Source organism: Opisthorchis viverrini (assembly GCF_000715545.1).
Source record: "Opisthorchis viverrini unplaced genomic scaffold opera_v5_51, whole genome shotgun sequence".
NCBI lineage: Eukaryota > Metazoa > Platyhelminthes > Trematoda > Opisthorchiida > Opisthorchiidae > Opisthorchis > Opisthorchis viverrini.
The window spans coordinates 31,217-57,951 of record NW_008751707.1 but is presented as its reverse complement, the minus strand read 5'-3'; the positions used below and the strand labels follow the sequence as shown (position 1 = coordinate 57,951).

Sequence of the window (26,735 nt, the reverse complement as noted above, 5' to 3'; positions counted from 1 at the left end):
TAATGCGTCAGCCTGGCCCATAGCATCAGTTGATTTGTATTTGATGGAGAAATCGTAGCCCAAGAGCATTGTTGCCCAGCATTGTAAGCGATTTGCTGTGTACACAGGGATACTTTTCTTTGATCCGGAAATACCGAGAAGTGGTTTATGATCGGTGATGAGCGTGAAAGGACGACCATCTAGCATTTTATGGAACTTCTTGATGGCAAAAATTATAGATAAAGCTTCTTTTTCAATCTGCTCATAATTGCGTTCGGTAACTGTCAGGGATCTGGCTGCATGGGCTATTGCTTTTTCACTTCCATCAGGGAACACGCGAGATAACTGCTCCAATACCATAATTGGATGCGTCCGAAACCACAGTAATGTCTAGATCTGCGTTGTAATGTGTGAGAAGCAAGTTAGAGCTAAGTTGCGACTTCACGTTATCAAATGCAGATTGGCAATTGTGTGACCAGTTCCATGGAACATCTTTTTGTAGAAGGTGGCGGACACGATGCATATCTGGTGGAAAAGTGCTGTAATGGCTAACCAAGCCAAGGAACGAACGTAGAGTTGTTAGATTAGTCGGTGCTGGCATTTGAAGTATGGCAGGATGGGTCCGGATGACGACCATTTTCGTCAAAGATAAATCCCAGGTATTTAATGGAGGTGAGGAAAAATTCACACTTTTCAGCACGGACGCGGAAACCATATTGTTGAATTTGCTCCAGCACACAATGTAATCGATGTAGTAGTTCGTCTTGATTGGCACCAGCGATGATGATGTCATCTAAGTATGCAGCAACTCCGGGAGAATCGTTGAGCGTGGTATCTATTATTTGCTGGAATATAGCTGGTGCAGGTTTTACGCCAAAAGATAAGCGATTGAACTGAAATAAACCACGATGCGTATTATTGGTCAAGAGTTCGTTGGTGTGTTCATCAACTTCGATTTGGAGGTAAACATCAGCAAGATCAAGTTCTGCAAAGTATTTGCCACCAATGAGCTTGGTGAACAAATCTTCTGGAAGAGGTAATGGATACTGGTGAGAGTCTAAGACAGCGTTTAATCCTGTGGAATAATCAGCACATATGCGCACCTTGCCATTTGCTTTTTTGGTGACAACAATAAGAGCTGCCCATGATGAATGGTTTACTGGCTGGATAACTCCGGATTGCTGGAGACGAACAAGTTCATTCTTCACAGTTGCGAGAGCAGCAAATGGCACGGGACGCTTCGGTCTGAAAATTGGTGTGGAAGCAGGTTGGAGTTTGAGGCTTGCCTTGGTTTTGGTACAGCATCCAAGGCCACTTTGGAAGACATCGTTGAATTTCGTCTTCAGTGTGTTAGTAAAGTGTTCTGCAATGTCTGAGGAGGATGAAAATTTCAGAGTACTGCACACAGATGATAAAGGTACACGGAAAAGGTCAAGTTTCTCGATCCAATCGAGTCCGAGTATGTTTAATTTCGGACAATCGGTGAGATAGCATGTTCCTGAGAAGTGCACATTGTTGAATAACACATCACAAGACAACTTGCCTGTTAGTTTTAAAGTGCTGCCAGAGGCGCTTTTGGCCCGATGGTTCGTGGAGGATAAAACAGGTTTCCCAATTGATTCCCAAACTGAACGTGATATTAATGTTATATCCGAAGCTGTGTCAAGCTGCAAACGGATCGGGAAATTGTTGATGGAAACTGTTATGTATTTCCTGCGGGATTCAAATTCAACTTGAAACGTAGCAAACAGAGAATTGGATTGTATTCGTTGCTTGTACGTCCGCCTTTTGATTGAGTCTTTCATCGGACTGTTATCGTTCTTTGGGTTTAATGGTGATTTGGCATTGTGGGTACGGCAAAAGCCTTCTTTATGGCCCCAACGATGGCATGCTTGGCACTGATGTTTCTTGAATGGACAAAAACGTGCATAATGCCATTCACCACATGACCAACATGATGTTGGTGGCTTTTTTCCAGGAGTGACAGCGGTTCGCTTCAATGTCATGACGCTGCTGGAAATAGGCGATCGCGACTCTTGCTGTACCATTGCGGTATCATGTTTGAGATTGCGCAAGCGCTGGCATTCTGTGGTGAGGTCTTTCACAGTAATGTCTTTTTCGTGCTCAAGTTTGGATAGCAATCGCGTGCGAATATCTGATTCCTGAGAAGATTGAAGTCCAGCGACAAAAATGAGGCATTTGAACTGATCTTCTGTAAGCGATTGCAATTGGAATTTCTCACATTCGCGATTAACGATACCGGCAAAAGTAACGTAATCGTCGGCATCACGCTTGGCCAACTTGAGACAGTTGTATCGGACATTAAAAAGTGAATGTTGGTCACCAAAAATTTCGCGAAGTTGGTCCACCGTCTGCGCAAAAGTCAAATCTTTTGGGTGTTGTGGAAGGATAAAGTTGGTGAACCGGTCGTGTTCGAGGGTTCCAAGTTTCCGTACCAAGAGACGGGATTTCCACGCATCATCTTTGCCGGTGAACTCATTCAAGAATGTATCCTCCCAACGGCTGTACCACGAATCAAAGGTGAGACCAGATGCTGGCTCATAGTGAAATTCAGTTATAGTTGCAGCAATGGAATCCGCAAAGGATAGTGAACTACCACTTTGAGATGAAACTGAAGTTTGGAGATTGATGACTTGAGTGAGAGACTGGATAAGTCGAAATTGCGGTTTTTCAAATTGCGCTTGTTGTTGTTGAAGGATTGATTTCAAATCCTCAGCTGAAATTGGCTTTCTTGGGTTCGCAAAGTGTTCCCGACGCCAGTGTTATTTTCTCTACTGATCAGTCACCTTGTCTTGTCAGTTACACACGGAATTGAGAAGACAAAAAGCCTTGAGGAAATTATACTGCAGCAATTGAACAGCCAATATCGGGAAGAATCAAGACAAGAATGGAATGGAACAAAACAGTCCAATGAAAGGCTAAAATAGAGAGAGAAATTTTGAGCAATATGTTCATTAGGAGGAGTGCCCCCTAACATAAAGACTACGCTAATTAATAGGCTCAGTAAATAAAGTAAATTTGATCAAAAAATGCTCCCATTACTCTGTGTCTGAATAAGCTGCTAGTCTAGATAATTAAGTTATCACTGCACTGTTGTTTTTAGTTATTTAGGACATTGTAAGATGATAAACTATCTTGCATATCTTGTATATATACATGTGTTTCTTGTATGCTATCTCGTATACTATTTGTGAATTCATTAGCCCAGGCACATATTTCCAATACCTGCATCTTAATTCAGCTAACAGAAGCGTCATCTGGAGATGTGCCTTAGTCATCCTCCTCTACTTTCTCCCTTTTATAAACTGAATGTTGTGAGTAGCGCCATACACACCCACGGTCAACTTTCACAGTTTCCGTTGATGTTAAATGCGGTTTCTACTCCTTTGGTAGTCGGCCGGTTGAACTACTCCCTCATGATGCCGACTAAATAGCTACGAAATCATTCAGGGCGAGCTAAAAGTTCAGCAACTTGAGCAACCACTCCGTTTGGTTTAAACGTATTGGGTACTTTTGACAATGCGTAGCGCGAGTCAGCTGGCGCGTCTGCCCCACTCCCAATCAGTACACAGGAGAGGCTAGTGTGGCTCAAGTGTGAGTACCGCCGTAAGTGTCGTAAATCGAAAGCTGGCTTGGTAGTTGACCGTCGAGTTCACATGCACGGAATTATTGGCCAACGCATAGTCACTCAACTGACCTGCATTGATTGTTGCCATCTTTCTCCAACGAAGAGTGGCCTGAATCAGAACCAGCAACAAGCACACCCTGCCCAGCGTATCCAGATAAGCTTGACCGAGGGAAGAAGTGTGGGGTCTGCCGGTTTTAAAATAAGTCACAACCACTCTCGTACCTGGCGGACAGCTTACACCGTCTTGTGGCGCACAAGCCGCAATATTTTCCTGCTCGATCGGCTATCACCATCAGAACTAGGTTACCTATACTAACTGTAGATTACAGCTAGATGTGGTAACCCTGACCAGACCATCCATCAAACAGTTCTACATTCGTAAGACTCCGAAACCTATAGCGTCTGGTTCAGACAGACCATAGATGGCCATGTCACTCTTGAAATCGAATTCTGACAGTCCGCTTACCATTGTTGACCCTCTGGCATGTATCTGACGGTGGAAATCTGGCATCATGCTGTCGAAACAGGTTCTGTTGCCTCTGAACCTCCACGCCTCCAAGATATTTCTCTCCCCAAGCCAGTGTGAACAAACCCATTGTGTGCCAGCCAACAGAAAGTGGATCCATCGAACCAACTACGCCACCACGCAGACGCTCTATCACCCAAGGCGGAAAATGCTATCTTCGGTGTGTCATGGAAGAAACCGTACAAAGGTGACTACGGTCTATTTCTGGACACGGAAGACTATTGGAAACAGGGTGCTCTCATGATGCTTCAACGGTTCGACGCCAACGCCCTTGTTAAATCCAACTGCCCATTATCATCTGCAATTGCCCACCGCATTTGTGTCATGCTCCAAATTTACAGCCAGTTTCCTGCATTCATTCACCATTTTAGTTCTCCGCATATTTACGATACTATTATGCGTTGTACTTGGCTCTGAGTGTACAATCTTACCACTGATTTTCATGCCTGTTCTTGTAAGCCTGATGTGCGTGTCTTGACTGTGCTAGCCCTTGGTGTGCCCTGGAGTGATTTCAGCATTCTTTGTTCTTCCTTAAGTTGCTGATCCTTATACATTTGCCTCCATAACAAACATTCCTACGTACGTGGTAAATAATCTTGTCTGGCTAGGAATTACTGATGGTACACCTTAGGATGTCTCCCTCCCTAATCCTTTCAAATTTTCGCTGGCATTTACTTTTTCTGTCTATCAGAAGAGCCTCAAAAATGGATGATCATATTCTTTGCTAAAGAGGATGCGCTGGAATTTTGATGGCATTTTTCTTGTCTCTCATTCTTACATTTCGGTCGTGCTGAAGATCATAATGGAATCTCTGAAAAACTCTACATAACAAATTGTCATTATTGTTCTGCCTGTTTAACCCCATCATCGACATTATCGTGGATTGTTCACTTCGGAACGAGGAGAATGAGTTTGCTATTGGTTAAAATATTTTCAGAAACGCATAAATGGAATGTACTATAACAGATAAAGTCAGTGGTCAGATAACCAAGCCGCGAGCCACGTTCCCTAAACTGGGCCATGCGGCTGTCGCTGTCTTTTTAGTTATCACGTGCTCGTGGCGATAAAATCGAATGCTCGAGGCATGCATGTTCAACCAGCGACCTGGCTTTTTGATACCACATCAAATGGAACCAAGATGAAATCGATGGCGCTAGGCTATCAACCGTCAGAACAAAGACAGACATTCCATTCTAACTCTTCTGGAGGCATTCTGGCCATTTGGATAGTCCGTTGGACAAACTAACGATGAATATGCTACTTGGAATCTCATCGGATAAGCTGAAGAGTGGAATTTAAACGTCCCGATCTTTCCGATGACAGAATCCTTTTTGAATTAGTCTTTTTTGCATGGATTGTTGGTTGTTCTCAGGAATGAATGCTCAAAGGTGTTCCGATGCTTGAACACTAAAGACTTTTGTGTTTTTGTTGATGGAAAATGGATGCTGTGGTCTCATCAGTGGTGTATGGTCTTTACTTCATGCTGTTTTTCAACAACGCCTTAAAAACAAGTGACGTATCTGAACTATTCGGTCTGAATGAGGAATGTACTCATAGTGATTTACTAATACCAGAATGAATCCCGTTTTTAGAAATCTCTAGGTCCATTGCGCTCTTCTTACGCTATAAACTCAAAATCGTGTGCAAGCTGTAGGTCCGGTGATTGGGGAGATTTTGTATATTATCAGGGTGATTAATTGCACGTTAGACTGGATCTAAAAAACGTTTTGAAGTAGCTTACATTAACTTTATAAGCGAGAGTCCGCCATAACTATATCAAGACACTTTTTACCGTGTCAAATTATCATTACAGTTAATTAGGATGAGTATCCAAAACACGTATCTTCATGTGATTTAATATTAGATACACGAGATACCATCGAGAAGGCTATGCATCACTAAAAATATTACCGGTCATTTTCCACAATTCTGACTAATAACATGCATATAGATATCATTTTCCCATCCGATTGTCCTGATCGCTTTCTTGAATGGTGCCCTTTACCTTTGTTCTCACTGAAAACCAGATCTTGGTACACAAACAGATTCCACAGCGGAAGTTGAGTTGTTCACTACTGCATAAAGCTGATACAGCCCTCAGTGAATCACAAGGGAAGATGACTTCATGGTTTGTTGTCATTCGTTCATTAAATATATTGCACTCACTAAGAGACATGAAGATTCAAACCAATCGCCCCCCGTGCATCAGCATGACCTTGAAGCTGTGGAGTGATTGGCGGTGAGGTCAATTTATGTGATTAATAGAGCCTGCCTGGGCAGTGTTAACATGCGCACATGCGGAATAAGCTTTGTCCATTTGCTCGTTATTTCATTAGGTAAAGGGGTTTACTTTTATTTATGATATGTTGCAATCACATAAGCGACAGTGCGCTGGGTAATGAACCGGTGCTTTTTTGCTATATTGTTCCATTTGACAACCAAGACATGTCAGAATTCGGTACACCTCAGTACATTATGTACAAGTGATCGTTTTTCTGTTGTTCCATTTGACAACCAAGACATGTCAGAATTCGGTACACCTCAGTACATTATGTACAAGTGATCAGTTTTTCTGTTTTTTTTTTAATACCATACAGCTCATTTGGACCAGCAAACAAGCAGAAATGGACGAGTAGGCTCAGAAGAACCATCTCAGAGAAAATTGTTTGGCTCGGACAAGTATGAGACCAAACGAACAGAAGGGCTACGGCGGGTGGATGAACTCACTGAAAGTGGAGGTAGGTATAGTAAGTGTATTACTGCGACGCCAAAATCAATCGTCATTTAAATTCTGAATTTTAAACATTTAAACTTTTTCGACGTCATATTACTTTTACACAACATGAGGAATCTGACGCCCCATTTATTAGTTATCTCTTGAATCGTGCCACCACTTCCACATGTAAAGCGCCCTGGAATAAACCTGACTGATAGTATCATTACAAGCTCTACAGAGTATATTTAATGTTCCTCTGCTAGCGTAAAAGCAAATTCTGGAAAGTGTTGTCAAATTCCAATGTCAACAGAAAAACAGCCTATTCTTAGAACTTGCCACAAATAGCAAACGTAGTATCGCAAGGTTCCGTAGTGAGAAAATGGTTTAAAACAGCTCAGAAAAAATTGTCATCATAAGCATTTTTAACCAATTTGCATGAGTTCGGATGGCCCTGTTCATATACAAATCACTCAATGGAATGCTGTTGTTGAAGGATACCGCGGGACAAGATGTAGTCCGAAACACTACATAACTTTTACTGCATGCATGATGGTTTAAGTTGTCCTATTTTCGGTTTCGGTGAAAACCGACGGCAACTTTTCTTGCAGACTGGCCACACTGTGATCCAAATAGTCGGGCATTACATTTTTTGGGTGACATACAGTCAATCTTTGAGAATACAAGTCTCACATATTTTCTTTTGTGGTTATTAGTAAGGATTGGGGGAAAAGTCCCTTGTTTCAAACAAGTGGTTGCTTGAAATCACAGCTGTTTTTGGGTAGACTTTTCATCCTTGTTTACCTCGGCTCATGCACCGATAGAAACATCAATTCCAGCGTCTTAGTTTGTTTTAGAATCATTGACTGTCTGACACTCAGTAGTACTAGTGCTAATGGATAGATGTCCCACGCTGACTCAGTGTGACTGGGCCAGGTGCTCCAAAGAGCAAACGGTACGTCTTGTTGACGCTACCAGTGTTAAATGCTAATCACTGCCAACTGATCAGACCACTGATTTGTGGTGTTTTGCTTGAGCTCCCTAGCTGAGGGGAGCGTGCCACACTCTTAGCAAACTTCGTTCAGGGTAATCCACCTCTAACAACACTTGAATCCACAAGTGTAGGCACCTCAACGGCTTCACTAACAGAAAACATAAATGAACAGCGTCTTAGCATGGCGCAAACAACCTGCAATAATCGCAAAGGCTGCGCAGGATTTGATGGACGTTTCGGAGCCAATGTTGCACGGAAAATGGACCACTGCGTTTCGGTCGCGTCGCTGAGGTGCATAGGTTTACATATATTCAGTTCAGTTCCCAAAGAAGGGTCCACATAATGTTATTTCTGCTAGCCCATTGCTGCAACAAACTTCACGACACTAATCAATGGAATATGAAGAAATTTTCTTGGCACGTGGAGCCTCTTTTCAAAGTGAATCAGTGATAGAAATTAGGTCAACGCTCGAACAACCACCTTGTTACTTCCGACGGAAATCACTGAGCGAAGGAAATTAACTCCACATGCATTCAGTAGTCCTCCAAGGTTCTACGTGAAAGAATGCTTTTTCTGCCTTAACTCAGCATACGAATTGCGCAGCTCAAACAGCTTGAATAATTTCCAGCAAGCCTTTGAGAACTCATTAGTAGCCTTTTTATTTCTTGCATTAATTTTTAACTGCTGGGCAAAAAGGTGCAAAAACTATCCTTGATCTGTGGTAAAAATGCAGAAAAGTGCAGTTTTTCGATGTGTGGCTTGATTCTTCCGGTCATACTATTTTTGACAGTAAGGGAATTTTCATCGTCAATTCGATACGCCATTTTATGTAGGGAGAATTTTCGTTTAGGTACGCTTCCAACGTTTACCGTGATGGCCTCTCACAAGAAGTTCACTGGGAAAGGAAGTGCATCGAAATTTCGGGAGGGTGCACAATTTTCAGCGTTTGAGTTTGGGAGCAAACGAACCCATCATGGGCTCTTAAAATGATAAAAACTAGCTAAGTAAATTCAACAAACCTTTTGGTACTATCCTGCAAGTGCTGTACTTATTTTAAAAAAAGTCATCTAGTTTGACTGTTTCCTCTGAAACTATTGCTTTCGCCTTTCGACTTCGACCCTGAGGATCATGTTCGATACTGAGACAACGAAATAAGGTGTGTTTAGCGACTTGTCCCATTTTCAAGGGCAAACAAATAAAAGAAAGTATTGTATTCGCCCACTGTACAAAGGTGGTCTGGTGACTTGAACACGCCTCAGAAGTATTAACAAATCTAAAGTAATACACTGCTTGATTGGAACACCAACTACCCAGCTTGAATTAATCAGACTCCGTGTGAATAATCTTCACACATTCTTTTTACTTCGCCCTGGAAAGTGAAAGTTAATGATGACAAATTAAATAGGGAGCCGATAGATGCATGTCCCGAAGTCATTCCTACGTAACTTCATTCGGCAAAACTAGCGGTATCGCCTTTGGTTCTGTCATTCCTCGAATAGTGTGTGCATTTCGGTTACCCAAATGCTATTTTCCCATTACGCCCTATCAAATGATACTGAAAATCTGATGTAATGGAGCTCTGGTTTTAGGAATTGGTTGGGTTTCCCATCCACCTGCAATAAACTATTCAATCCACTGTTCCCATGAATAGTGTTGACTAACTCCGAAGTAGTGGGAAAAAGGCATAAATCTTTGTTTTCGTTTAAATCGATCACCGTACTTTTAACTTTATTTTGCGCACTGTGGGAATGTATCCACTGATGATATTAACAGACCGGCTGGGATTCGAGTTAGTTCACAATGGTAATTCGGGAAAAATGAAGAAAAACGGATTTATTCACCTTTTAAACACATTTTCGACGTTTTTTCCCATTCTAGAAGTGATTCGCATTCCACCTCCAGTGTTCACTTTTCATCTTATGTAAAATTACGTGATCTCAGCGGGGCGAGATAATTTGGGTCAAAAATGGAAACCCTCGAAAATGCACCATGTCAGGTCGTGTGACGGTATGATTTTTCCGGTGCAATATAGCAATTTTGTAGACGATTAAAGCTCTAATTTTTCCAGCAGCAGAGCACCTAGAGGAGATTCTGTAGTGCTTGTTTGCATATGTAAATTGGCGGCCGGTTGTTTCTTGTGAAACTCGAGTGGGATTAAAACCAGAATTTGCTTCAAACCTCATATTGACAACCGCACAAACCTCACGGGCAACTAAAACTTGCGAGCCTTTTGCGGTTTCATGTGGCCAGGGTAATCTGCGCTAGTATTGAAGCTTCACACCTGGTGCTTCCTAGCCTTCTGTTTTCATGACATATGGGTCATGCTTAAGGAGTGCTCAAAATGATACTAGTACGCTCACATTATGATTGTGATTTGGTATCAACTTTTACGGTTTGAAAGTAGATTTTAAAACTAATTATTCTTTTCAGATTTCTGCTTCCAGATATTTGGACGGTACAAAATCAACGGTAGCCCTCTTCTCTACACTCCGGCCTACGCCCAGCGGCATTCGAAGGAATTTGCTAGCCTGAAGTTATCTGTTTGTGAAGGGGTGAGTGGTCCTGGATTTTAGCAAGTTTTTTCTGAATAACGAAGACGTCTTCACTGCGGTTGCTGGGGTCTGCGTAAACAGCATGATCAGAATTGTAGTGCTGCAAAAGCCAACATGAATTTAACCAAACTGATCCTGATCAGTTGACTGAACTATCTAGTACGCTGAGTGCTGAATTGCGGGACGCTTGAGACGAAACGGCTGCCGGATTCTACCAGTGATGACTCCTTAGTATTCCTAAGTCATCCTTCGTATCTCCATTGAAAGACTGATATCTATGGACTGTAAAACCATTTACTCGAAACTTCATAACATGATGCATCACACCCATTTTCAGCACACAGTTACTAGTTGAAAAGTGAACTCTCAGGTTCTGTGGCGTCAAACCATAGGTCTGTGCCGATAGGCACTGTGCCAATATGATCTGTGGTCCGTATTACGACTAGGCTTGTATGTTGCTTTCATCTTATTAAAGGGGAAGAAATTTTACATGCTTTCAGGCTGTAGATGTTCAACCTTGGACTAGTCTTATTTCTTCATGCAAGTCTGCTTTTTCAGACACAGACTCAGATATATGCATTCCCCTCCACCAAAATACGTTAACGCTTAAATGAATTCAGTGGCAGGAAAATCCGCAGATGTGATGTGACAAGTGTGTGTGCAAATCAAGTACTGACGGGACATCTTTACCAAGAAACACATAAGTTATGCTTGGCCGTGTGACAGCCAGGAAAGCTGTCGGTGTGGCGAGCGTTGCCATAAAAAAGTGCCTTTGAAAATCCTCGGGGACCCAATATGGAGACCATCATCGTTAGCGGCATAGGCTTGGAGTTCGTGAAACTACATACTACAAAGTATAAATCGCCATCTATAGAGTAGAGTAACAAAGGGAATTCAAAAGGACAGATTTGTTTTTTTTATCAGCTTTGTCAATTGCATAAGCGCATACCCGGGTTTCATCACCTTGCAACTGCTCGTCGAAGGCTCTTTTGCCGAACTTACCTGCGTCTTACGAAGGCGCATTGATGGGGACCAAATACGTGTCGGTAGTCAACGGCACCCTCACGGTGACGTCCTTTGTTGTCCTTTGTTGGTCTACACCATCGTTCCATGACTAGATTCATTCGACCACATGTATCCCAAGATTCTGAATATTAACTTACAATAGCAGTAGAAGATATGCACTGACATGCTAACGACAATCAAGGGAATCATTTCCGATTCCAGAAACTTTGCTGTCGAACTGGTGTGATCATCAACCCTTGTGGTAGATTTTCAGTAGCTTGTGGAAACGCAAGATGCTTTCAGTCTCATAGCCACACAGAGATGGAAACAAAATTTCAAACTTCCATGATTAGCAGCGATGTTTAAAAGTGTCACGTCTGATGCTCCACACCCACGTATACAGCTTCATTGTATGTGCCCAAGCAAAAACCGACAGTGAATAACGAAAACAAGTGCGTCGATTTCATCAGGTATGCGAGTTCGACTGATGTATCGAAATCAGGATAATCGAGGACACCTTAGGAATGTAAAATTAGCAGTACCGATTTCTGTGTGCCAAGTGAACGAAGAAATTGTTGATTGTAGGCTTTTCAGATCGTAGCCGATGTGCTGGCCAATACTCGAATCAACAACTATCGCTAATGTCGCTGAGGATATGTTGAATTATGTGATTTCACGGATCCTGATATCGAGTATTAAGAGAAGATCGGTAGTTTGTGGATGAGCCTAGGATTTGGACACTACTGTCAGTGCTGATAGGAAAAACAATACGCCTCTCACGGCAAACACCATTTGAAATGAACCAACTACCTTTGGGATCATGAGGTATATCACCCAGTTGTGTTGCCATTAGACTTACGTTAATGTTTTTTTCGCTAGGCAGGGGCTTCCATGGTTGGTGGCTATAAAGTTGGAATTGAGAATACGCTCAAAACAAATTTTCAGAAACGCGGGATTTTTCATGTTAGGAAATTTACCTTCTGAGGTCTTATTTATTGCTCCTGTTTGTATTTATAGGTAAAATACGTATATATTCTCGGTGGGGATGTCACACAAGAGGACATCAAAAATTGCAATATTTTTGTCTCTCGCGGAAAAGTGCTCGACTCCAGTTCCTCAGGCTGGCCTGTTGAACTTACCTTACAGATGGTCATGGATCGATATTTTTTGGATCTGTACAATGGCAGCAGAACGGAGCTGGTTAACTATCTATCTGCCATCTACACACAGCTACAACCAATAGTCGGAGGTAACGAAGCTTTCACAGATGGACCGGGCTTCTCAAGTAGGCGGATTTTTATTGTGTTGAATAGGATATATAATGAGGCGTGTATTTGCATGTCAATAATGTGCTACTGGTGACGCTTCACTGCCTGCAATTCTGCTAGCAATATTCCTGAACTTCGACGAAATGACTGTTTAATCTGTGGCTAAAATCCCATGCAAAGTTTGCTTCTCCAGTACGCCTCCTGGGCGGTCACTGGCTGTCGGTATGCGGCTGTAGTATAAAACGGATTAAGTAAGCTGCCTGTTACAAAAATATACTCCCATTTACCTTCCAGAAACCTTTCGCATCGCACGGCAACCTTTGCCGAGAAAAATAGCCAAAGGTTTAAGCCTACCTAGTCTATGCGCGAGAAGTCTTTTACATTTTCAACATCTGACGTACCATTTGAGCTTGCTTTAATATGTATTGAAGCAATAGGAGCCAATCTACGGCCGTCGAAATTACCTTGGGAGCCGTCGGTAGTGGGGGAGACGTGGTGACATCCCCACTTTGTTGATCAATTTGACTGATCAATTACTCGCATCCAAGTCTGCTGATTCATGCTTGTTTTACAGAATCTGTCTGAGCATCTGACTTGACACTAGTCAATCTTACGGTGGACACTCGTGGTTTAGAAAAGGAAGACAATACTTCATCTTAACTCTCAAGCTTTATGAGATGGAAAAATATAATTATGGCCTATAGTGATAACCTATTTGGTGCTGTCCTAAAGATGGTTGTCATTCTGTGATGGACATGAATCCGTAGCTAACCCCAGTTGTTACTCGAACTATCGATCCACCCCATTTGGCCGTTTGACTGTGCCTGTTGGCATGGGTAGCTTCGCCTCGCTAACCTCAAAGATTCACATTCACTCATTCAATGAATACCTGAAGCGGCATCTAAACCAGATTTACTAGATTCCCTTTAACCATTCACTAGGCCGGTTGGTCATTCAGATGGAGTCAGCTGATGTAGAATAGTCCTTTGACTGTGGTTGAGCTTCGGTGCCTTCTAACAATGAATACAAGGGTGTACGCTGAGATTCCAAAATGACCGTCATCATCACACAAGGTACAACCGGTGTTAACTAGCAGTATCGTACTGGCAACTGCATTTGGTTTCAGAGTGAGTATTGGCCATGTGATTTGTAAGGATGGCCGTTGACCTACTGAATTGCTGAAAATCGATTAGTGGACCAATATCCGTCACCGGCAGTGGCTCCCATGAGTTATGGGTTTGAGGCAAACGTTTGTCAGAGACTTAAAGGTATCGAAGAGGCCAGTTCCCACTGCCGTACAAAAAAACAGGACATACTGTAGCCTGATACACAGGTGCCCTGAGATTTAGAAATATGCCGCTTTGCTTCCATAGATACCTCAAGCTAGCAAACATGACTGGATTCTTACATATTCGCACAAGGAACTGTCGCACTACAGTCGGAGCTAATACAAGTTCCAAGATACGTGAAACGCTCCACAACTTCGAGTGCTTCTCATTACATTGTAAGTGGCGTGTTACGTGATTGTCCTTTCAGGGTGGGGACCATGTAATCCCCATCACTTTTGGTTGGAGGCGCTGCAAGATATAGATTTTCGAACACCGGGGTTCTAAAGACCTGGTGTTCATCCCATTATCTCGTTGATCAAAAAAGTTAATAGGAATGAAGGCATTAAATACCACTGACAGACAGCCTTTTGTGTATGCAAGCTTTTCTGAAGCTTTCCGAATGCTCTTGTGCACCAGCACGTCTGACAACACAAAGAAATTATCATATTTCCAAACTTCCGGGACATTTATTGTTCTGGAAGCGTGTTAAGGGGAATAGACCGGTCAACTGAGTCGAACGCGCCTCGGAAATCTAGGAATACTGAAATAGTAAGCAGCCTTAGAATAAGGAATTTTTCTAACACCTGGTGATCTGTGATCAACGCAACCCCTACCAGACCGGAAACCTGCTAACTGCTCTTGAGTCAACATTCCAAGGACATAAAAGGACGACGAAGTACGATTGGTGTCAGCAGTGTCGTTACGACAATGTCAAGCTAATCCCCTCGTGCTTACCATACTCATCACGGATCCACTTTTTTGAAAATGGGTGCTGTCACCAATGCTTCCTAGTTCTGTGGGATAGTCTCTTTTTACCAGTTGCAGGCAAAGAGATCAAAACTGCGTTGATTGTGCACTTCATCCCATCCTTGCACATGGTGGATGGGAGATCATCCGGACCAAGAGCTTTGGGACGCTTGACAGGAAATGTGCTCTCATAAACCTGCGAGACTGTAAACGGTTCCAGGTGCACCAATCCGCGCTCTACTTAGGTTTAAGGATCCGAATGAGTGACAGTATATAACCACGAGAATTCTATGCGAAGGGCTCCGCTCAGCAGTTGATGGGGCCCTCTTTGTTGAAAACTTTCGCACCAACTTAATCCTTGACTGTTTCGCTCACGAGCGGTTTCCTGGGGCAGGTCACACGGATCAACTGAAACAATCCTCAGACATTCACGGCTTTCTGGGTCTCCCCCATTCATATAGCCTTCCCTATCCACCAGACTTTGCGGTTGGCGCTTGCGCTACGCTTGCCTCGACGTCTGATAATTCGTCTGGTTGAATTATTTTCTGGGCCAGAGACAATATTTCCCCCGGATTTAAGCAATACGACTCTTCCGTCTGGTATCCATTGCTTAAACGGACCTGGTATTGCCGTGCCACAGGCACTGTAGCAAATATATGCTGGTCTCTTTCAAGAATGCACATATGACGGTGGAGCAAGTTCATGGAAGTCAGGAAGACGATTCTGGTATTTTTATCCAAATTTGGGATCTACCAACCTCCCAGTTGCCAGGGGATTTTCCGTTCCGTATACCGCCCTGGAAAGCAAAGGGGAGAAGCCACCGTAGAGGAGCATATGATCGGAATCTACACGTGTTCCGAAACGAGTCGCATTCTGTTATTGATGTACGCCCTCGGTAACTGGTGGCTATGTGAGTAACCTGGGTCCGTGGCTGGCACCATGTTGGAAGGCACCATGTGTACATACGACTTCGTTTATTTCAGAAGTTAGTACCATAAAAGCAGCCTACGGTCTGCACATAGCCCAAGGAATCGTCTACCATTGTCCATACACAGTGAGTGTAATCCACACGACCACCCAAATGAGTCTCGGATGCGCTAAGCCTACCCAACTGCCAATTCAGATCTCCGGCAACCACAACAGAGCACTAAGGAGGTTATAAAACTTGTTTTTGATGGTGACAGAGTTATAGTCAGTTGGGGCTAATACAACTAGCAGATGACTAGCAACTTCTTGCTTATGAGACCACCTTACGGAAGTTGACGGACCAACGACAGAGATGGCAATCGCCGGATATCCAGTCAAGCAAGGATCAGCCCGCCCTAGCACCTAGGACGGCACAGATCCCCGCTCATCCTGCTGCAGATGTCCCTAGATCACCAGAGTTGCGCAGCCGGAAGCAAGTTGAGAAGGATGGGGCAGTTAGGCTCAACCACTGTTCTTGCACTCTGAATTATTATTTCTGACAAACAGCACGTAATAATGCCAGGTGGGCCCAGTGCGAGAGCAAGAGCAGCTTTTGTCCAGCTTTGTTCTGAGTGTGAAGGCTGAAAGCGGTTAGATAAAATGAGCGCTGAGGCTTGCAAGATGACGTTGGGATGCCGGAGGCAGTTAGCGCCAGATGATGAGCGGATGTTGCGGTGAAAACCCATTCAGGACAAACGGGGTCGTCAGTCCAGACGGACGGGCTTACAGATAGAGTTATTGGTGTGGTTGAGGGAGTGGAGGAAAAAGTACTTAGAAGTGGAGTGAGGGAAGCGTCAGCAGTTGTCTGTTTTCGCTTACCCCTTGCGGAGTGTGGCAAATATGATAATGATAAGTACTTAGAAGTGGAGTGAGGGAAGCGTCAGCAGTTGTCTGTTTTCGCTTACCCCTTGCGGAGTGTGGCAAATAGTGATAATGATAATGATATGATAATGATCATACTAGTGCATCGCCATTCTAAAGGAACAAGTGATCACAACTAATTCAGTCCCGAACCAGGGGCCAAGGAGACCACGTTTGTCAGACCTCTAACTACTGATCAATCTGGGATGAGAGGCCCTGGGAGCCTTGCATGGATATCACGCCAGTCTACTTCCATCCATCAGGCACGATTCTAAATAATGAAAGCTGGTTGATAAACTATAATTGATGCTAATACACAGCAGCTCATCGAAGCTTACATCTTTAGAAGCCGAACCAATAGTATTGACTGAAAAAGGCAGTGTTCTTGGAGTTGGATATTTCGGTTACAATCAATTCGCCATAAGGTCAGGCCAACTTATAGGGGCGTCTTCTGTCAGTGGCGCTTCACTGTGCAAGCGGTTGACATCGATGCGCATGTGTAAACACAACTCTCGTTGATCAAGGTGCGTCATTGATTATGAGAGGTCATTTGGGAGACTGATCCGCAGGTCAACTCCGTGACTTTTACTATGATTGGTCAACGTCCAGACAAACATGGAGTTCGACCACTCCGGCTCCTACCTGACAACATTTGCATTGATTAGGATGGGAGGTTCAGTGTACTGCTATTTAGTGCTACTGACCTAACTTCATTAATTAACGTATTCAAATCTAGTTCCCATTAGCTGGAGAATGGCTAGGGCTAGAAAATCGTGAAATCTAGGGATATCCACTAGACTGCTGCCAAAGAGATAAATTTACGGGGAAAAATTGATTGTATGAGTCATGTTATGAAGACTTCGCCTTACGTGCATAGTGTTCCTGGAATCCAATGCAAACTGTTGAATGAAACCATCTTTAAAGTAAAGAGTAAAGTGTGAATTGTTTGAAGGCACTTAAAAAAGAGTTTAACACAATTTCATGGAAAACCAGGGTTCGCAATTGAGCATCGAAAGAGGAATCTGACTTTAGGCAAAAGTGCCCTAGATTCTTCTGTAAGTTCCAGTTTTCTTATGGCTCATCCATTTAATAAGAACAGAATTGGGAAAAAGAATCAAACGAAATTTACGTCTTACAAGACAACCACATCCACATATGACCTAGATCCGTAGTATAAAGTTAAGAGATTCTAGTAAGAATCCGACTAACATCATAAGACCTTCAGGAACATATCACAATAACGACATTTTTGTTACAATACTCTCCCCGTTGTTTCACAAATGAGCCAATGTGTGGAAGAATGTCTTTTATTTTTTGTTTACATTATCCAAAAGTCATTCTAAATCGATACCACAGTCTCTAGGTCACTCGGTAAGTGAGAGGATATATTTACTCAGATGTACAGAGGACAGTCGGGAGAGTAAATTTTCTGATACTTCGAAGTAGAGTGTTCAAACACCGGAGTTCAGATTTACTAAATTTCTTACCTGAAAAATTGGTTAGGACATCTTGAAAGCTTCGTCATTTTAATGCACTCGTCGTCTATCGTGAAACAGTTAATCGCAGTTCAGTACTTAGTCCGTCACTTTAACTCTAATGAAGGACGCTTCACAAGATCGTGCTGTTTGCAGATGAGTGGCGTGCAATCAATGCAGAATTCTTCTCAGGTTGGGTCTTTCTATTTAGTCAGATGTCCTACGCTCAGCCTCCTCAATGGGAGTTGGACATGAGGTACGACGGCGACGTCGCCTTGCCTTCAAACCGGATATAATACCATTCATCATCAGTGTCTTTGGAGTATATCGAGCGCTGCGGTATCGTTTGGTTTGTCAAACAATCAGATCTCCGTAGGAGGCTTACAATTTCTTTGTGTGGCTGTCCAAACAGCTTCCAGCAATTTGAGCAAAACTTGATTACTTGCAAGTAGCGAGATGTTTCACGCAACAAATTTTCGACATTCGCGACAGGTCAGTTATTAGAGATATAATTGGATGGGGAGGAATAAGATGTGATTGAATCGTAAGATGAGACTTCTGATGTGTGGTCACACTTTCTTAGTATGTCGCATGGCTTCACTGGATGTTTCATCTTTTAATCAGACTGCATCAAAATGGTAACCCATGATGGTTGGTCACATTTCTGCGTATACTTTGCCTAGTTTAACTGTATTTACACAACACCCCGCTTTTTCGGTTTTTCACTCTCTCCAAGAGAAGACTGATTGTTATAAGAGTCACCAACTTTAGCATAGCAGGAGATATTCAGTATCACGGGCTGGTGGATAAAAGAACCGATGACAGTTGTCATCACTAATGACGCACAGTTTATCAGCCATCTCGAACCACACAGCGAATTAGGCGCAAGGGTATAACAGTACAATTATCTTGGCAGTTGTAGAAGGCCCAGGTTGACAAGGTGTATGAAATTTGTGCAAAGAGGGACTAACAAAAAATCCTACTACCATATCTCGAAGACGTTAGTGAGCACAAATGCCCATCGCGAAAATGCCTCAGCGTTTAATTTCCCCGACAGTGTATAATGGAATACTGACACGTAACTCAGGGTCGCGGATTTCCTCGTAAAAAAGATATGGTTAAGAAAACCCTGGTAAGTTCCAGTAAAGATAAAATAGCTTCGAGTTCAGTTGGTTTTTATTTAACCCAACTCAGTCGTTCGGTGTTTGAAGAGTTTTTTTCATACCGCAGCGAGCTAAATTTACTCAGCGGAAGTATGCAGGGCATATTATAAACTTCTGTAATGTTTTTTGTTATATTTTAAAATCAACCACCCGTCTACCAGATTCTTACGGCATGTAAGACGTACTGAATGATTATGCAGAAAAGTCAAGGTTGCAAGAAGTTATAATTCATGATAGATGAATAACCCAATAAAAGTATTCCAGTAGTCAAGCACGGGCTGCATGTAGATCAAGCCATTGGTGTTGATACGACAGCAGTATAAACGGTACTCTCGTTCTAATATATTCCAAACCCTGAAATATGGTTGACCTACTTGTGCACTTGTTCTCTGAAAAGTTGTGTTGACATACCGAAGTTTAGGAAGAAGTTATAATATAGTTGTGTGAAACGTTGATCGCTCACTCAACGAATCAGAGTAAAACACTGGAGGAGCTGTCTTCCAAAGAACAAGAATTTAATCGGTTGGAAAAAATAGTTTCGGTTGTGATCTTGCACTAGAAATTTATATCGGATTACACGTGTTTCATTTTAGTGTGTTTTCTGGAGGCGACTCCGTCAGACAGTCTTACCTACACTGATGATAAGAAGTCGGACCGCACCATCAGTCAGAGTGGCCAAACGTCTCAAACGGATCTTTATCGTGTAGACGAAATTACTCAGGACCTTTCTTTACATTCACAGAATAACCAAGAGTTTGAGACGGCATCCTCTGCTGTAAGCAAAGATGAATCAAGTAAGCCGGTAAATTGTTGTGACGCTTCGGTAACTTTCCAAACTCATTCAGTTAGTCACTCATTCAACAGTATGGGGATAGAAACGTCCTGTTGGCTATGCCAACTCTTTCTGTTTTAGTTTGGCCTTATTCCGCCTAACAATCCAGTGTAATACAGGAATCTAATGAGATGCACAAAGGACAGCTAACTTTGGTGCTGCTCTGAGTTGCTCACCTAAATTTCTATGAAGCCCTAGAAGCCCCAGGGGGAAATTATTTCGCATATTAGTCACTCGTGTTGACAATTTTTCTAAAGATATTAGTGTTCTATCTCTATCACCCGAATCGTTCCTCAGACTTTCGGAGATCCGCAAGGCAGATACCCGTCCTGTGAATAAATCCGTCATGGATTTTGGCGTAAAGCCTGGTAGCTCGCATACGAATTAGGTTAGTCTAGAGTCTCCAAACTCTGGCCGAGATTTTAGCAGACTGTCGGGGAGAACTGTAAAAGAGAAAACTGTCAGTCACGGATTTGATAAGCGAGTGGAACAAAGTAAGGCACAATTCATAAGTCTCTAAAGCAAAATTGTGGTAGCTAGGCCAAGGTATGACTTTAAACACGAGCATCAGACAGCAGCCAATTTGTCACACTCACTTGGTGGGATCTGACTAAAGTACAGCTCAAAGTTGGTTGCTTCCTCAAAGTAGTTTGCATCTCATGTTCGAATCCGCGAATTGAATTTCATCTAAGTTACTCTCATTAAATGCACTTTTAAATGCGATAAGAAGCACGTCAGTTAAAGAGAGCAGTACCAAGACGAGAAGTGTTTGAAAAGCACCAGACCAGTCTGTTCAGCGTAAAACCTCACGGATGAGATTGCGTCATTCACACTTGTTTAGTGATACCCATTTTAATATCGTAGTTTGACGAACAGAGAAGGTTATGAGTTTTCTATCAAATGAGCCGAAATGAACAACTCATGAACCATTTTCACAGCAGACGAACTTTCACATGACAGAGGTTACAGTAACATCTCCCTCTACTGAACATTTGATACATTGTCTATGAAAGTTCTTGTACAAGATGGCTCTTTGATTAGTTGCGCAAGAAGCGTATTTGGTTACAGTCCACTTCATGCACGGATATAAAGATCCTCCATTACGATACGTCTCAATTGTTATACTAACCTGTATGAGTGGGACGAAGTGAAATTTCAGACCAAAATATATGCTCACCAAACTCATTGCTGCACTATATGACAACTGATAACATATGTGAAGGTTGACTATATGTTAGGTTGTTTTTATTGGCTTTCCTCACGTCAGCCTTCAAATGCAACGGCATTCACTAGCAACTAGGGGCATGTGGTCAATTCGAAATCAAGTTTTTTGGACCCTTCGTGATTCGATGACGTAGGAACCATTTGGTGTGTTACGTAGAATCTGTTATAACTTGTAGGAACATTTTTTATGTTTACCTACAATTTAATTTTGTATCTGTTAAACAGTCTATTCGCCAGTTATTCGCCTTATTCATACAACTTCATCGGTCGAGGTTACATGCCTTCCGTGACGCAATTGCCGATGGTAAGGGAAGAGTTCGTTACTTCAAGTAAATTCGACTTCGCGACAAATCACCTGATGTCAAACCTGATCGTCGAGAAAAATGGAACGTGGTGTACTTCGGGAGACTCAAAGACTTTTGTTGCTTTTATCCCTAAGAACCAGACCTCTGTTGAGACGATACAAGGTGAAAGAAACAGCAGCATTAATGATATACCGTCACTTGCATGATGTCCCCAAGCAGCTGGTTGTATTGTACCAGGCCGCCCCATGTTTCAGTTAACACGACGTCCGAGATATCGTGGCAAATTGTATGCAATGTATACAATTGTATGTAATGTACTGCTCATAGGGTTGTTGGAAATTCTTCGACAGCCCAAGACAGGTTTCGCCCTTCTTGCTTAAAACATCATAAACGACAGATTCAGCTGGGTCAAAACTGAGTTTCTCTTCAAAATCAAATTATTACGTAAATGAGCGTATTTCGTTAATTCCTTGAATGAAAATCGGAAACTGCGCCCATCTGATTAGCCCCAAGAAGCGCAAAACCGATCGTGGGCTGTTGAAGAGTTTTCAGGGACTTATGGGTAATATATTACGTGTAGAGCAACATGTTTTCCACTGAGTTCAACAGGAGGCTCTAAAACATTGAGTTTTATTGTAGGTAATCCCATGAAATGAGGTTGTTGTACAGGAATTTTAAATACTTTTCAGTTGAAATAAGGTTGAGAAGTTTGAAAAAGTATGTGCACACTGATCTTGAAAGGGTGCCTTATTAGCGAGGATGAAATGTGCATTTCGTGGAAATGAATCGAACCCACTCTGTTTAAGCAGTGTATGTGTGGCGTCTAAATTGTCACGAGGCGGTGTCAGACAAAGAAAGCACTAGCTTTACTGATAGCGCTCCCCACTATGCCCATTGAATGGAGGTGTGGTAAGTCCATATGGAAGTTAAATGTACCGGGTGCTCTGATATCTGCGGTGGCCAAACTATACGAAGCTATCTAGAATAACTACCTCAATCCGGTTTTCCGTCTAATCATGCGCGGAGCTCAGTATTACAGAATTCCCCTGAAGTATGCACGAGATAAGAGAGTATTTCCTTTCACATTCTTTGACACAATACATGAATTCTTACCCTCAAAGAAATCAGATTTCCTAGGAAAAGTGGACATGCAGTGGGGACCCGGGAGTTACCGGCCCAGTTTAGTGATTTTTCCTTCTGTTTTTCATTAGCGCGTTGAGCTTCGTAAACATTGCTTTTGCAAAATTCACTAACTTCCTGTTCGTTGGGTGGAGATAGACTAGCCTGGCGTACGAAACATTCATCATGAAGCAAACTTGTTCCCTGGCTCGAAGCTCAGTAGCACACTACCGATGAAATACATTGAGGAAATTGCATTCATTTATTACTCGTGAAAAACTATTAATAAACGTTTATCACCTGCTTTGTCCTGTTCTTATAGGAAAGTAACGTACTTTTCCATTGTATGTGTGAAATCTATGAAAAGATGCAGTTCTGTTGTGGAAATTCAAAAGGTTAATCGTAAATCAAACCTATGATGTGTATATTTGTTTACATTTCAGACTTTTGCATGCAAATACGAGGCACATTCTCAATAAGTGGACAAAAAGTGATTTACAAAGAATCCTACAAAGAAACCACTTCGGAAGATTACATCAGTCTGCAACAGTCAGTGTGCGACCATGTGAGTTTCCGACAGTTTTATCAGAAGAGATTTGATGAACCCGCTGATCAGCTCTTCAGTTGCTCAGGCTTCTGTAGGTTGGGCTACAAGTGGAGGGAAATGTGTATTGAGAACACACGATATGACAGCTCTATACTACACTAATCTTTCGTTATTGGCCCTGTCAGTTCAAAAAAACAGAGCTTACGAAGAATTCGGGGATATTCTCTTTTGTATAGGTGTAATCTGTCCTTTAGGCTGATAATTATGACCTTCATGCCGGGCCCTCGATAAATGCCCGGCACGGGCTCATGAAGGGAAAAATACGATGATTTTATGGTTCACTGGTTAGCCTAAGCGGTGGACGATCTTCAGTAGTCTTTTGTTGCTTAAGAAGAGTTAGGAATCAACATGCAACTGCATGGAAGAAGTGGCTGACTGCATAGCTCAGGCACCAAAGCAAGTCCTCTAAGGTCGCTTTCAGGGGTGCTACTTCCCGTGAAGTCAGGTGCACTGGTTGATTTCGTTCTTATTTGAGGTACTGTCAAGCATGCCGGCTTCACTCAAGTGCACAAAGCTTAAAAGTCATACCACGTTACACTTTTGTTGGAAACTGGCAATGAATCCACGACATGCAAAACAAAGTCAGATTATTAATGTTCCACTACTCAAGTGCTATAAACGTCGATACGAAGCTTTTGAGTCTGCGTGCTGTGGAATTCGTAGCGAGAACGGGGTACTGTGACTCTGGGTGTTCATAGTGCCACAAAAGTCTTTAAGCTCACGCAGACAGCCTTCCTCTTGGTCGCTGCCACTCGCCGAATTCCGTATGAAGTAAAATCAGGAGTTTATTTTACCCAGCTGTTTCATACGTTCATCACACTAGGAGCCACTTTTCAAGCAAGAAGAAAGGGACAAGTTCTTAACATCTAGAGGTGGCGTTTAGCGTTAGGAACAGACGTGGTGCATCGAAGGTCACCCTAATTAGTGTCCTTTGGCGTGATCACTGAAAATAATGTAGCACGCATGCAGTAACCCTTCCTTACAAAGTATCCACCTTGACCACCCGATTATACGTAGTGAAGGCATCTAGTCAGACAAACCAAATCCTTGTTAGGGATTACAGCTCGAATTCACGCAGTCCTGAGTACATATTTGAAAAATATGTCACAAAACCTTTTTTCATCTAGAAGTGATTGATACAACGGTTGTATCAGATTATGTTTTAAAGTCCTAACGGGCGTGGGATTACGAAATTCTCTACTGTGATGGATCTGTACGGCGAAGAAATTTCAAGTTTCCAATGACCACGGAGGTCAGGAATCCGGAATGGTGCTGTAATAATGCATTTTTGTTTCGTTTATTCTGTTGAATTTGTAGCAAAAGTTGGAGTAGGTGTTACCATTACTTGAGAGTTGAGTCTGCTCCTTGAGGCAGAGGGAGAAAAATGCATTTCGAGAAGGAATTCGAGGATTATTGATCTGCGCAATTTGCCTCCGAAGGAAGAATCGACAGTGACTGGTCTCAACAGAAGTCACTGAAAGAATTTCATCCTATCAGAAGGTACCATGAACTCCTGTGGTAGTCAAATTGCGCTTCAGCAGATATCACTCACTTGATTCTAGTTCAGTCAACTGTCTGATGTAATTACCGTCACCTATTCTCAGCAAGGAGCAGTATTCATGTCTGTTTTGTGTGGAGGAAAACAATGGAATAAAACTGTTTCGGGGCCCCCATTTTTCTCCTAATGGTTTATGAACTGATCTGCCTGCTGTAATATGTTGATATGCATATATAAAAAGTTTATTTTCATTTTTCAGATTAAATTCGTATATATTTATGGCGGAAATATTTCAGAGGAATACATCACCAGCTGTATTTTATCTGTCACCACTGAAAACGATGCTGCTGAAGTGAAATCTCGTGAACCGTTGGCTGAATTGTGTCTGGAGCTTGTTTTTAGAGTGCCTACGCAAAAAATGATCCCCGACGGGCAACAAAATGTTGTCAAGCATCTGGCTTCCGTCTATTTGGAGCTGCGACCAGAAGTTGAGGATACTGAGGCATTTTCCAAAGAAGTGCAGTTTTTCGGTAAATTGCGATCAGCAAAACGTGACTTTCACTACGTTCCCAACATTGCATTTTATGGGGAGAAAACTAAGAAGAGTACGGAAGTGGGCTTAAAGACCAAATTACCTTCTTAAACTTGGTGGAAAATCCAGTGAGACATAACTGTCTACGCTTTGGGGTTATTGGGACTTTTGGTGATCATAATGCTCGGCAAAAGTAGTTGAAGAAACCTGCAGATTTCGCTCAATGACCCGAGCGTCGGCTTAACATTTATCGGTATGATAGGTGATTTTATTTTAGCTTACAAACCATCAGACTTCCCCAAGGCATATACCTCGCTTCTTTGTTTTGTGCTATGGTGACCAGATGTTTTTTAGGAACTTCAGTGTCACTTGAAACACGTAGCTTATTTTGAAATGTCGAGCGCACTTAAAGGTTTACTTGCCTTTTATATTCTGTCCTAACTCATGAGCTTGATTACATATTGAAAATGAACTGAAGCCAAAAAAGACATGTGACACTAATTGTATCATTGAGTATCCCAGAAGACACCGTTATTCAGCTAATCACAATCTGTGGTGACGTAATTTGAGTGTCGGTTCAGTCATTTTTACCTAACAATCATCAACGGGGAGGGTGAATTGCAAGTGAAAAACCAATTCTATGCTTTAGGCAAAGCCCTGAAGCTTAGATAGACAGGGACGCAAGGTTTAGTCGCACACTACAAGTGATGGCTCTAGGTCCTGTCTCCTAAATCTAATAAATAGATTGCTTGTTGGTTGCAGAGGCACGCCAAAAGGATAACGGCACGTTACTGTGGAGCGGATGTGCCAAAGAGTTTGACGAAAGTGTTGGTTGTGTACACTTATAGCTTGTACATGAGAATTTCTGATAGTAAATTTGGCATTCAAAGTCAACTCCAAGCGTACATTCTGTTAAAAATAAAAAAGCTTCATGGACAGGCGAAACATGGCTGATTTGACGTACTGACTATTAATGAACAGTGCAGCAGATATCCTACTTTGACACAACATTCAGTAGAGAAATTTTTGTGTCAGCTGTCAGTAGCTTCTTGTCTTAAGTAAATAACACTTGAGTTATCACGCAACGTGAAACGTCGGCTTTCTACAACAGATATAGGGTAGTCTACTCTTCATGAAATGTGGTTCATGTGAATCAGGTTAGCCGATGCATCTGCCAGAATCATTCATTTAATACTTCAGCAGATACCAAGTGGAAAGATGGGTCTTCGTGCATTATTCTGCTTCTGATATACCGGTATATGTGGGCCGTGTCTATGAGCATCAGCTTTTTGACTGTATGTTTTTATCACAGTGCTGTAAGACGTTTGCCCATTTTCACACAAAGAAGAGAGTCGAAGAGTTTTCAGAAACCTTGTGAGTAGCTTCCTTCAT

At 42.4% G+C, this 26,735-nt stretch overlaps 1 protein-coding gene across 1 annotated transcript; it reads left to right on the top strand.

The window, feature by feature from the left end:
• Positions 1-6,835: 6,835 nt before the first annotated feature.
• On the top strand, positions 6,836-25,454 carry T265_03510 (hypothetical protein; the record flags this gene model as incomplete). The annotated part of the gene is made up of 5 exons (XM_009168022.1): positions 6,836-6,892; positions 10,306-10,413; positions 12,436-12,703; positions 19,820-20,020; positions 25,108-25,454. 5 exons carry the CDS (start codon positions 6,836-6,838, stop codon positions 25,452-25,454), a joined length of 981 nt encoding a protein of 326 aa, XP_009166286.1.
• Between the last annotated feature and the right edge of the window lie 1,281 nt (positions 25,455-26,735).